We start from the raw sequence: 13,191 nt of genomic DNA, 5'->3' as shown, positions 1-13,191 counted from the left end.
ACCGCAATTTTCACTTAGGTTTCCCAATTTGAAATTGATGAGAAAAGACAACAATAAAACAGTTAAAAAAAAAAAAAAAAAATCTGTCCGGCTATAAATATCCCCCTGTGGTTTACAGTTCCACATTTGACAAGAGTCAAAGTGAAGTTGACAGGTTCGGGCCCAGATCACCGATTTCACTTCCCTTTTATCTGAGCCAGTTATTTAAAAAAAAAAGCAAAAAGCAAAAAGATTAAAAATAAACTTGACAGAATAAAAACTAAAGGCTTTAGCTATTTAACTTTTTTAAAACCTTTTGACAAAAAATAAATAAATGCTGCATTTACTTTACTTTTTTAAATCTTGGAAATGATATATATTATAATTGTATATATATTATATAATATATATATATATATATATTTGTATATATGTATATATGTGTGTGTGTGTGTGTGTGTGTGTGTGTGTGTGTGCATTTCTTTAACTACATGAAGATATAGTATTTAAGGTATATCTTATCCAGTGTCTCTGAAGGGAGTGCAATACATTATCATTTCAGCTTTCACATAAAAAAATCTGTCGCTTTAGTAATCAGCTCAGCCTGGCTATAGAACCGCTATCTACACACCACACACAAACACACACTCACACACAATACCATACAGATTAGCAAATTTGACCTTTTTTTCTCAAAAGAGGCCACTACAGTACTTAAGAAATGACACCCCAGGTCACAGTGTACTTATTTATGTGAAGTTGTTTATACAGCACAAAGCGATCCCCTCAAGCAGTGTTGATTTTGGCCAGGGTTCTGGAGTTTGTACCTCTTCTTTGATAAGTGCTGTAGGATCTCTGTAAAATAAAGCAGGTCTAAGATATACATCTCATCAAGTTTACCAATCCTATGTTAATGCATCAGCTAGAATAAGGACCAAGGTCCATCCACATACAGTATTACTGCATGCTTGATCCTGTTTCTGTTTTGTCTGGAGGTACTCACCTTTTACTCATCTCAGAAAACAAAAGGCTGTGCTCAACTGAGGCGTTGTGTTGTGTTGTGTTGTGTTGTGTTGTGTTGTGTTGTGCTCTCTCTCTCTCTCTCTCTCTCTCTCTCTCTCTCTCTCTCTCTCTCTCTCTCTCTCTCTCTCTCTCTCTCTCTCTCCTGCTCGTAAATATATATTATCTGCTCGGCTAGTGAAAAGATTGTGCAGAATCTAAAAATCGATAGCAACGCGGAGATTAAACCGATCCTGACATCTAAAACTGCAGCCCTGCGTTTACACACTGACCACTGCAATCCATCTCAATATCACTACTTTAATGTGTGCTTGTACAAGGCCGGCCAATCGCCTGGCTCATTATTACACAGGCACTAGCTCATCAAAGCATTATAGGTCAGTGGTGTTTATGCAGTGTCCATAATTACAGGAAGTAATGTGAGCTACAGGAGTCAAGCGGCGTGGACATTTAAATACAACCAACACAACGCGTACAACGGTAAGAGGGTATTACGCTGTTGCGATTGCAACTGACAGTATTTGTCTCCCCTGTGTTTGAGTCTTCCAGTAAACCATGTCTTACTTCATGACCTTTTCATTCCTGAGTTGGCTCGACAGAAATAAGCTACAAGCCGGCGAACAGGCGAAAATGCTTGCTCGGAAAATCCGAGCATGATTAAAAACAAGATGTGTTAAATCAATGCCGTTTATCGCCTGCCTGTTCCTGGCAAGCACTGCAATGAACTCATTGTCAGACAAACGAGATGATATAAGTGCAGTGTCACAGTGCTCACTGGGGTGTGAGGGCAGTGAGTCATGTAGTTATCAGGCAGGGCGTTGTATCATTGTTGATGGCATTATTATAGGTGCTGCATTGCAGAACAGCAAAGCTGTTGTCATAATTGACTAACACTAGTAGAAACACGGTACTGGCTCCAGGAGATTCTCAAATAGCATGCAAGCAGAGCAGAGGTGCAGGTTAGAATCCTTATCTGTGAATACAGTGATGGTTTTAGAGTAGTTAGATTGCCTGCCTTTGCAGCATTTTAAAATGATACCACTTATTTCTGAAAGGGGAAACAAAAATTATCAATAAAGTAAACATCCCTAAATGGTTGTGTAGAAGCTCTTATGCTATGAGCATAAACTTCTTTCTAATTAGTTTTGTGAAATTAATTTTTTGTGTGTGTGTTTTAGTTTATTACATTTTGAGAGGAAAAAAGCAGGGGTCGGGGGAGTGGGGAGGGAGTGTTTTTTTTTTTCTTTTTCCTGGTGTGAAATATTATTAAATCTGTCTGAAGGTAAGACAATATTCCAGGGCAGGTTTTGCAGTAGTGTACAGGTACATGTGCTCATTTGTAATCAGAGACTGTGCTTGAGTGTGACTTTAATGTGGTGGGGACATACAGAACCAATTTGTTTTTAGAAACTGCTTCCCTTGGGAAGCCTGACTGGCAACAATTTAAACAGACCTCACTGAGGACATCCAGGTACATTCACAATACTGAAAGCAGTCGAGCCGTAGATTCAAAACTGAGTATTAACACAATGCAGTACCTGTAAGGGAATCAGACGCCCTCTCGATCTCACTCCATCAGGAGATTACTTTAGATTTACTTTATTACTTTTAGAGTTTTTTTTCTAGAAATACAGAACCAGGGATGGAAATTTAATAGCAATTTCACCCATTCTAGGTTTTGCTGCAAGCTTGGTTAGCCACGTATAGGTAACAAGCTCAGGTGTGTGTTATTAAACACATAGAAAAAATGGATCAAACAGGAATCTGGTGTTCATTCCAGCAGAATTGTTCACCGCTTTGGAATGTGCCCAGGTTCAAGCCTTGATGTTCAACAAAGCAGTAAAAAATCATACAGAGGGCTAAAATATCAAGTAACTTCTCTCAGGGTAATTAGCAATTAGGTATGAGCTCAATAGACTTTTACTAACTGACAGAGGTTCCTAATAACTAGCTGAGGAAAACAAATAGAAGAATATGGGGACTGAACACATATTAGGAATACGGAGGCATGCTTGACTGTGCTTGTAAGACACGCAGTACATTTCATTGAATGGAAATTGTGAGCATATTAAGTAATTGTTAGGATGACAGATTAAAAAGGGGAAATTCCTGAATGGAGCAAAGTCATAATGTAGAAGAATGCATTTTTTTTTAAATTTATTTTGTTTATTATGTATTTTAAAAGTCATGAAAAAAAAAGCTGTCATTTTTACCAGCCATTTATGTCATTTACAAAAAAAAATAAAAAAAAATTGTCCACAGCGCTGTATTGATTTAACAAAACACTGGGTGCAAATGAGTCTGAACCCACTATGGAAACAAAATGAAGAGAGGGAGAATGAATTACTGCCTTCCCGACTCCCATCGAGTGCCTCAACACTGACACCCATATCTACAGTTTATTTATTTTTCTTTAAATAACAATGTTAAGACATGCCTTATTCAATTAATTTTGCAGCACTTGAATGCCTTCCCTTCAATCTTGCATGCTGTACAACACCCCTGAGCTGTGAGCTCCGTATGATATTTCAACAAGTTCTTTTAATTGCTTATATTAAGTGTCGATCATACTGCTACACTTGGCAGTGAGTCTGGGAAACAAATTCCTCTCACAATCACATCAGACAATCTTTTGATTAACAATCGAAGCATTGTTGGCACAAAATAGATTCATTATCTTTAATTAAAGATGTACTTGCAGACACAAAGGAGAAAAAAAAGAAACAGGGTTTTTTTTTTTATTTTATTTTTTTTATCAAACAGTTACAGTGCACATAGAACTAATATGGCATATACCCTAGCTATTTTATATACTGTATTATAGCAGTGTTAATACAGTCATGCTCCATTTAAATTTTTGTAAATGTCTTGCCTGGTGTAATTATGTTTTGTATGTGCCATTTATATTTGTTATCAAGTTTCTTATTATATATATATATATATATATATTATATATATATATATATATATATATATATATATCTATATATATATATATATATATATATATATATATATGGCTAATTAATTTCTAATACACTTTCAGTCTCTTGATGCATACAGATGCTTTCTTACAAACAGCTTTTGGAAATCATTGAATTATTTCTCAAACGGAAAATGAATAGGAATATATAAGTAAATAATGTGGAAATGGAGTATGTTAGTATGGATATACAGTACATTTCAGATCTTTTTTTTTAAAATGCCGCCAGTATTGTACCAGGGCATATGGGACTGATTTATAATGCAGAAGTTCAGAGATTTAATTGGGGCACATCTTAGAAGCAATCAACCTGTACATTGAAGAATGTTAGTGTTGTCTCATATACAACTTTGATGTCCTGCACTGTAATGTGTTCCCTGCACACAGCTTTTCCACCAAGAAAATATCTTTATTCTAGATCATTGTAATTCAAGCAATATTATTTTTCTGGAGGTTTTATGCTATATGGCACAAGCAGTATAAGTGAATTAATTGCGTAGGAAACTTACTCCACACAATTGAATATATTTAATAATAATAATAATAATAATAATAATAATAATAATAATAATAATAATAATAATAATAATTTGAGTAATTAAAAAAAAATTTATATATGTACCCACACACACACACACACACACACACACACACACACACACACCATATATATATATATATATATATATATATATATATATAATATATATATGTATACTTGACTGCTTTTTTATTGTAATCATAGAACTGTTACCATCGTGGACAGTGTTACAGTCGTTAATGGGGACCAAAAAAAAAAAAAATGAATACAGCTTTTAACAGAATATTTTGGAACGTTATACTTTGGTAATAGATATTTGACCATTTTACTATACTTCTCTTGCATTAAAAAGTAGGTACCTGTCACTCTGTGGTTTTAAGCATGATTCTCATTTCATGAATGACTGGCAGCCTTTTAGATTTACAAAGTTGACAAGTTAAAGAGTTTATTGATGTAATTGCAGCACTAAATTTACTGTTTCAAAGTAAATGTCCTTTCAAATCCCCAGATTATCATATCTGCATTTTATTCTTACTTTGCAAATTAGGGCAATCTACTTTCATAGGAATATGAAGGACTTCCATTAGCAAGATTGTGTGTCTGTATATATATATATATATATATATATATATATATATATATATATATATATATATATATATATATATCCAAGAACTATAGTAGTGTATCTTAAGGTATCTTATATAGTATAGTGGGGTGTATCACACCACACATATATTATATATATTATATATATATCATATATATATATATATATATATATATATATATATACACACAGTGCCTATAGAAAGTCTACACTCCCTTGAACTTTACTCACAATTTGTTGTGTCAGTTTCATGCATTTCATGCATTTAAATGAGTATTTTTTCCATTTATCTACACTCCATACTCCAAACTGTTAAGGGGAAAAAAGTTTTTATTGAGAAAAAATATATGTAATTAAAAATACTAAACTGAAAAATCATAATGGATAAGTCTCCACCCCCCTGAGTTAATACTTGGAGGAAGCACCTTTGGCAGCAATTACAGCTGTGAGTCTGTTGGATAGGTCTCTACCAACTTTGCACACCTAGATTTCACAATATTTGACCATTCTTCTTTACAGAACTGTTCAACCTTTGTCAAGTTCCTTGGGGAGCATTGATGGACAGTAATCTTCCAAGTCATGCCACAGATTTTTGATTGGATTTAGGTTGGGGCTCTGACTGGGCCATTCAAGGACTTTTACCTTTTTGTACCTTAGCCACTCCAATGTAGCTTTGGCTGTGTGCTTTGGGTTGTTGTCATGCTGAAAGGTGAACTTCCGTCCCAGTTTCAGCTTTCTTGCAGCGGGCAGCAGGTTTTCCTTAAAGACTTCTCTGTACTATGCTTCATTCATTTTCCCTTCATCCTGACAAGTGCCCCAGTCCCTGCCGAAGAGAAACATCCCTGTAACATGCACAGTAGGGATGATGTTCTTTGGATGATGTGCTGTGTTGGGTTTGCGCCAAACATAACGCTTTGCATTTAGGCTAAAAAGTTCCATTTTAGTTTCGTCATACCACAAAACTTTTTGCCACATGGCTACAGAATCTTCTGAGTGATTTTTTGCATACTTCAAACGGGATTCAAGGTGGGCTTTCTTGAGTAATGGCTTCCTTCTTGCCACCCTGCCATCCAGTTTGGAGGGACGGCCTGATCTAGGCAGGGTCTCGGTGGTGCCATAAACCTTCCACTTCTTAATAATCGTCTTGACCGTGCTCCAAGGGATATTCAAGGCCTTTGATATTTTGTTATACCCATCTCTTGATCTGTGCCTTTCAACAACTTTGTCCCGGAGTTCTTTTGAAAGCGCCTTGGTGCTCATGGTTTAGTCTTTGCTTTGAAATGCACTACCCAGCAGAGGGAACCTAGAGGAACTCAGTTGTTTCAATCACACATCCAGATATAACAGAACACACAAACACACCAATAGCAAAAAATATTTCTACAGTTTCTATTCTACAGTATCTTAGTTAAAAACACATACATACTGTTCTGTACTATAGTAGTACATGAACATAAAAAATCTGCTATTACTGGGTTTTCCAATAGATGATTAGTACCCCTCTTCTCTGACTGTGGACAGCATAGCAAAAGAGTGCAGTTTTAATCTTCAGAATTCTAAATTCTCCTAAGATATTAGAGGCTAAGCACAGTTGGGCCTGGACAGCACTTGGAAGAAAGACCTCCAAGGAATACCACACTATGCAGCAGCGTGTGGAGGTGTGTTGTGCTCCCGGTTCCCCAGCCCTAATATAGGACACTCTGTCCTGCAGAAGAGGTTATATGAGGGCACCAAAGATCTTGCCCTATTCAGGACTAGGGATGTTTGACATGGTCCTTTTAAGCATGTGCTTCAATCTTTTTTTTCTGTAGCTTTGAATGAACCAACCATTGACTATGGCTTCCAGAGGTTACAAAAGGTCATCCCTAGACATCCAGGCGACCCTGAGCGTTTACCAAAGGTCAGTACCAATATTTTTTTCCATAATAAAGACTTACACGAATACAGATTTATGAAATGGCTTATTTTCCACTTTCAATCAAATTGGACCCATGGCAGAGTTAATGCTGTAATTGTCTGTAAAGGTATAAGTATGGGTGTAATTGATTTAGACCCCAGTGTTCATGGCACATAAATGCTCTCAATTTTCTCAAATTCACTAATCATAGTCAGTGATATATATATATATATTATATTATATATATATATATATATATATATATATATATATATATATATATATATATATATATATATATATATATACAGTGCCGTGAAAAAGTATTTGCCCCCTGTCTGATTTTCTGCATTTTTGCATATTTTTAACACTGAATTTTATCAGATCTTCAACCAAAATCTAATATTAGATAAAAGGGACCCTGAGTGAACAAATAACACAAAAGTTCGATACTTATTTCATTTATTTATTAAAGAAAGTTATGCAACACCCAATGCCCCGTGTGAAAAAGTAATCGCCTCCTTAGACTCAATTACTGGTTACGTCACCTTTAGCAGCAATAAATGCAACCAAACGCTTCCTGTAGTTGTTGATCATTCTCTCACAGTTCCATGGAGGCATTTTGGCCCACTTCTTCATGCAGAACTGCTTCAACTCAGTGACATTTGTGAGTTTTTGAGCATAAACTGCTCGTTTCAGGTCCTGCCACAACATCTAAATGGGGTTTAGGTCTGGACTTTGACTAGGCCATTCCAAAACTTTAAATTTCTTGTTCTTCAACCATTCTGATGTAGACTTGCTTGTGTGTTTTCGGATCATTGTCTTGCTGCATGACCCAGCAGCGCTTCAGCTTCAGCTCCTGGAAGGATGGCCTGACATTCTCCTGTAGAATTCTCTGGTACCCAGCAGAATTTATGGTTCCTTCAATGATGGCAAGTAGTCCAGGTTCTGATGCAGCAAAGTATCCCCAAATCATGACACTACCACCTCCATGCTTGACCGTTGTTATGAGGTTCTTACTGTGGAATGCAGTGTTTGGTTTTCGCCAGACATAATGGGGCCCATGTTGGCCAAAAAGTTCCACTGTTGACTCATATGTCCATAGAACATTGTTCCAGAACTCTTGAGGATCATCCAGGTGCTTTTTGGCAAACTTGAGACGAGCATTCATGTTCTTTCAATAGCTTTTTCACACCTGAAGATTGCATGTTTGATTACCTTGCACACCAAACAAATCAGACTCCCTCTATATAATCTACGACCCACAAAAAGATCTGACCAAATTCAATGTGAAAAATGTGCAAAAGCTGAAAATCAGACAGGGGCAAATACTCTTTCACAGCACTTTGTGTGTGTGTGTGTGTGTGTGTGTATGTATGTGTGTATATATATATATATATATATATATATATATATATATATATATATATATAGAGAGAGAGAGAGAGAGAGAGAGAGAGAGAGAGAGAGAGAGAGAGAGAGAGAGAGAGAGAGAGAGAGAGAGAGAGAGAGAGAGAGACTGACTCCAGGCATTTGAGCACAAAAACATTCCTCTGTTTCACCGTTTAACTCAAGCTAATTTGATAACAGTGATGTTTCTGTTGTGAATGTAAAAATAACCAGAGGTCTTATACATACTTTATGACATCTTGAAAAAGTGTGTAAGAAGAATCCCTTTGCTTTTATATATGTGAGGGTGGTTCCACACTGATGACTAGCAATTGTGCGGCTTTTAAGTGAAATAATCAAAAAGTAGCGGAATAAAGGAAAGCCTTTTCTTATTGGTGCACGTTGTTCTCCTTGAGCAGAAAACCACTGTGTAAATTGATCCCGTGGGAGTAATAAACACGCATTACTTTCTCTTGTACTTCATGCCCTATACCCCAGAGTCCTGATAGAACAACAACACTTAATAGACTAAAAAGAGTAATTACGGCCATTGCTGGGTGATTTTTCAGCTCTCGCAGTCCTGTCTGACCTTCTAATTTAACTCACCCTGTCTGACTAACACATTTGTATTCATTCCTTATGAAGCATGAGTATTATACCATGGCATGGGTGACCTTTAGGTGTTTGGCTCGCAACCTGATAGAAGTGGAGTAACCCTTTGTTTTACGGGCAGTTTTTCTTTTTTTTTTTTTTTTTGCATGTGTTTTATTTTTCTTAATTACATAAACGCGTTTGTAATGGGAACCTGGATGGATGCTCCTGTTTATTTTTATTTGTGTATAGCAATAACCCATGTGGACCATATAGTCCATATGATTTCCGTCAGAATATCAGTTGTTGCCGTGTTATTGCACTGGAATGCATTACAAAAACGTACCACCATAAATTTGCACCAAAATTGCAGACAAAGGAGTTTTTCAGTCAGATTGACGATATAGTATTGTTTTTACCTGGTTCTGGGCAGACAGCTACATGTAAAATAGTTATGGGTTAAGTGGTTAAAAGCAGGATACCTCTCATGTAAGTGTTTTTCTGAGAGGTTCTAAGGACTTTGATGCAATTTCCAGACATCACCTAATCAATACAATGAAAGTAGTTTCTGTAGCTAAAACTATAACCCAGGGAAACCGATCATTCAAGCCTACCTCAGCTGACCCTAGTGATTGCAAATATTTCACAAATAGATTGTGACACATTATGCATAACTGAATAACTCAATAATAATTTTAACCAAATGCAAGCAAGATTATTTGCACATATAAGCATTTAATGAACAATAGAGAGTATAAGCTCATTATTCTTCGTCCTGCCACACAGAAACCGAACGATTCCCTTGCTCCGCATTCCTCGCCATATGGCTCCCCAGTACTGTATTCCTGGGCTCCATCTGGGGCCGCACAACATGACCTGTATTCATGTTCCCCACCAGATGAGCAGCCTGTTCCAATGCAACATCATTAGAAATCATCGCTGGCTGACTGTTGTTATGGAAACACACCGCTAGTCACCAATCATGACCTTTTTAGTGTCTGTACGTTAAACAATAACTAGCACAATATAAACGCTTTCTACTTGCTTAAAGATTTGTTCAGCCTTGCCGTTTGTAATCATTGCTACGCGCTATGGCAACACATATTTTGGGTTAAGATGTCATCAAAGATGCATATCCTAAATGGTTTTTGACAAACAGTCTGATTTCATAACACATGCGTGATGAAGTAATTATCTAATTATCATCGGTCATTGCTAGTTACAATTAACCAAAATAGTATGTCTGATGTATTATATGTTTAAAAGTTAGTTCCTGTATTAACATTTGTTAGGACTGTTGAGCTGTAATTTGTTTTTAAAATCAATAGGTGGGTGGAAAATTAAAAAAAAAAAAAAAAGTGTCAGGCATTAGGTTGAATGATTTATAAAATAACTTTACTGCCTGCATTATAGAATTGCATGAAATAATTTAAGTATCATTTTCCAGCCGATGCCGTATGGGAAAGCAAGCCATATGACAGCCATTTTTGAGATGTGAGCGCAGTTACGTATCAGTGTCCATGAAATATCAACGAGTTGTGTTTCAATGGCTTAAACTGAAGAGAATGTGATAGGGTTTCAGTTCATTAGTTCACATTAGCCTCATGCTGAAAATTGAAATTTACAACAACGAGAACACCCTGCGACAGGGGGCCGAGGCTGCTTTTGTAATTGGAACAGTGAATGCTCGGCAAACAAACATTAACCATTTAATGGCACGTGACTGCATACTGTACTGTGCCATACCAGACAATTACTGTACGCCACTGACAGTGAGCCAATCTACAGCACCTTTTCTTACATGAGAAGCATGTGGAAGATATACACATGCAATGAAAACCGTAATAACAAGCATATGTTGGACCGCAGCTGATTTTGTTTTTTGTTCAGTTCAGGGAATATGTTTAATTGAAAAATGTCTGAGCTCATGATGGTGATTCAGGATGCTGTATCTTGATGCTGTCACTCAGGGTAAGAATGCTTGATTATATCAAGCTGTGAAGTAGATTTGATGCTAGTTGTTATCATTTAAGTTTAAGTTGTCATGCTTTTTCTAAGTTCTTGAAACTGACTTCAGTTATACAAACGTATTTAATGGTGAAACCAGGGCTGAGCATACTCCTCATAAACAGCACTACTCTGAATAATATCAAGGAGTAATCACTGTTGGACTTGATGAGTAATGATGTAGGGTTTGGCTGCTGTCTCAATAAAGGGGCCAAGTTGCTGATTTCCACTGAGAATACTTATAAATGTGTTTATTTTAACATGACCTCTACATTGGAGCTCTCGTGTTTAAAACAACATACTGTAAAAAAGTAGCTGACAGGAAGAATCCATTTTGTGTCTCTCTCGATATATTAAAGCCAGGTTTCTTGAAATCTAAACTACAAACTGGGCTGGTGGCTCTTCAGCGGTGACTGTCAATACAGGTACCACATTGAAAGCCTTTCCCATTGAAGAAACTGAAAATGAAGACCGGATATCTCAATGAATATCCAATCTTTTAACAAATAAACATATATGACAAAATATGACCGGTTTTATATATGGGAGAATATTCCTTCTTCATCGGCTAACTTCCAACCCCCAATTGTACAAGCTATAAACATTGCAGGAATCTGTGTGTTTCATCATGGCCTGAAGTGGAATGAAGGAAAGAATGTTTTAGCTTTGCACTGTCTTGAAGGGGTTAAGTGAAGACTAGTAAAACTCTCCTCACAGCATGAAGGAACTTGGCTCCACTTAGAGAGCAAGCCAGGTGATCCATCATAGTAAAGTCAGCTGTCCAGGGCGGCGTTCTCTGAGGTCAGCCGATCGAACCTGCAGCTCCTACAACTTTATTATTGATTACGGAACAGTGATTGAGTCACACAAAAAAGCACACACTCACCCGCCTATTAAGATAAGCCAAGACCAATTTATGCTCAATAAAAATGCTAAACCAAATCTTCCCTTTTAATGACTCCAGGGTTTGTTTATTATCAGATGTTTTAGAAACCCACTGTTCTTTGGTATCTCAGGCACAGCTCTCTGCTCTTGTTCATTTTTGCAGTATTGATTTCTTTTTTATTGAGGTAATAATAGTTTGTTGAAGGCATTTCTTGCTACTGCTGAAGTCAGTCATAGACAGGTGAAGGGGGAGAGGGGTGTGGGGGGTGGATTTGAGGTTAAAACCTATTCTATGCTTTCATTTGAGAACTATATTTTGTAAAGTATTCTTGATCGAGGTGGCTTCTGTTGTTAAACATGCATGTGAAGAGATAATTTTAAAGCAGAATTTTCTAATTGTTCAGTGAACATTCACTGAAGACTACCTTAAAGTAGCTTGATCTGCTTGGCCCTGATTCAGGTTAGGCAGCTCCAATCTGTGGCCTTTTTGTCAGTGATTTTACACAAAAAAAATTCTAGCGTTTCAAAGCCACCTGGTCCAAAAAAAAAAAAAAAACATAAAAAAAGGTAGTGCCCTAGATTTCTCATCCTAGATTAACCACCAAACTGTGCATGAGAGAGAAATCAGCATGAATTAGAATTTAGAAAAGGGACTCCGATTTACAACGTAGAATAAGGAAGGGACTGAGACTAATGAAAAGAGCACAGGACTCACAGTTGTCTAATAAAGTTTCTAGTAGGTAGTTCAGGCAGGCCCAGGGATATTGACTTGCAGAGAGTAACCTTTGAGTCCCAGGGATGATTTATGAATTATGCAGCGAGAGAACATTAGTGAGAAAGCGCTCAGACTGATTGTTATGATCGTCAGTGTGTTCGGTTTGTGTGTGAGACTGCTTGTTTATTAATGAGAGGTTTCACTGATAAATGGCTGGGTCACTCGCATGACTTTATCAGATGTGTTCTTTCTTCACCGGGAGTCTTTCATCTCTGACTGTTTTTACAAGCCGTACAGGAATCCAGTGCTTTGAGAACCTCCCCAAGCTGTCCTGTATCAAACCACGTAACCTAATTACTCTCAGGAATACTATTATTTATAACGCTGAATTGACACTCCCATAACCACTGTCAAAGCGATTCTGTTTTGGGATATTATATGAAAAATCCTTCATTAAATGTCTGCAATTATTATTATTATTATTATTATTATTATTATTATTATTACTCTTTTTGGTTCTAAAACATTCAAATTGAAATGATTGTGTTTTGTGATTGACTAACATGCAGTTGAA

At 36.7% G+C, this 13,191-nt stretch overlaps 1 protein-coding gene across 5 annotated transcripts in view; it reads left to right on the top strand.

Moving 5' to 3' along the window:
• The window catches only part of LOC121324169 (transcription factor COE1), a 143,203-nt gene that overhangs the window by 113,354 nt on the left and 16,658 nt on the right, over positions 1–13,191 (top strand). For all 5 annotated transcript variants that reach the window (XR_005951225.1, XM_041265715.1, XM_041265713.1 and 2 more), the window contains exon 11: positions 6,945–7,033. Coding sequence is in view for 4 of the 5 variants with exons in the window: in XM_041265715.1 (XP_041121649.1) it covers positions 6,945–7,033 (89 nt within the window). In the remaining variant the exon portion in view is untranslated. The remainder of the gene's footprint in view (positions 1–6,944; positions 7,034–13,191) is intronic.

Source organism: Polyodon spathula, chromosome 12 (assembly GCF_017654505.1).
Source record: "Polyodon spathula isolate WHYD16114869_AA chromosome 12, ASM1765450v1, whole genome shotgun sequence".
In the NCBI taxonomy this organism is placed as follows: Eukaryota; Metazoa; Chordata; class Actinopteri; order Acipenseriformes; family Polyodontidae; genus Polyodon; species Polyodon spathula.
The sequence above is the reverse complement of the archived record's forward strand: the minus strand, read 5'-3'. Positions and strand labels throughout refer to the sequence as shown.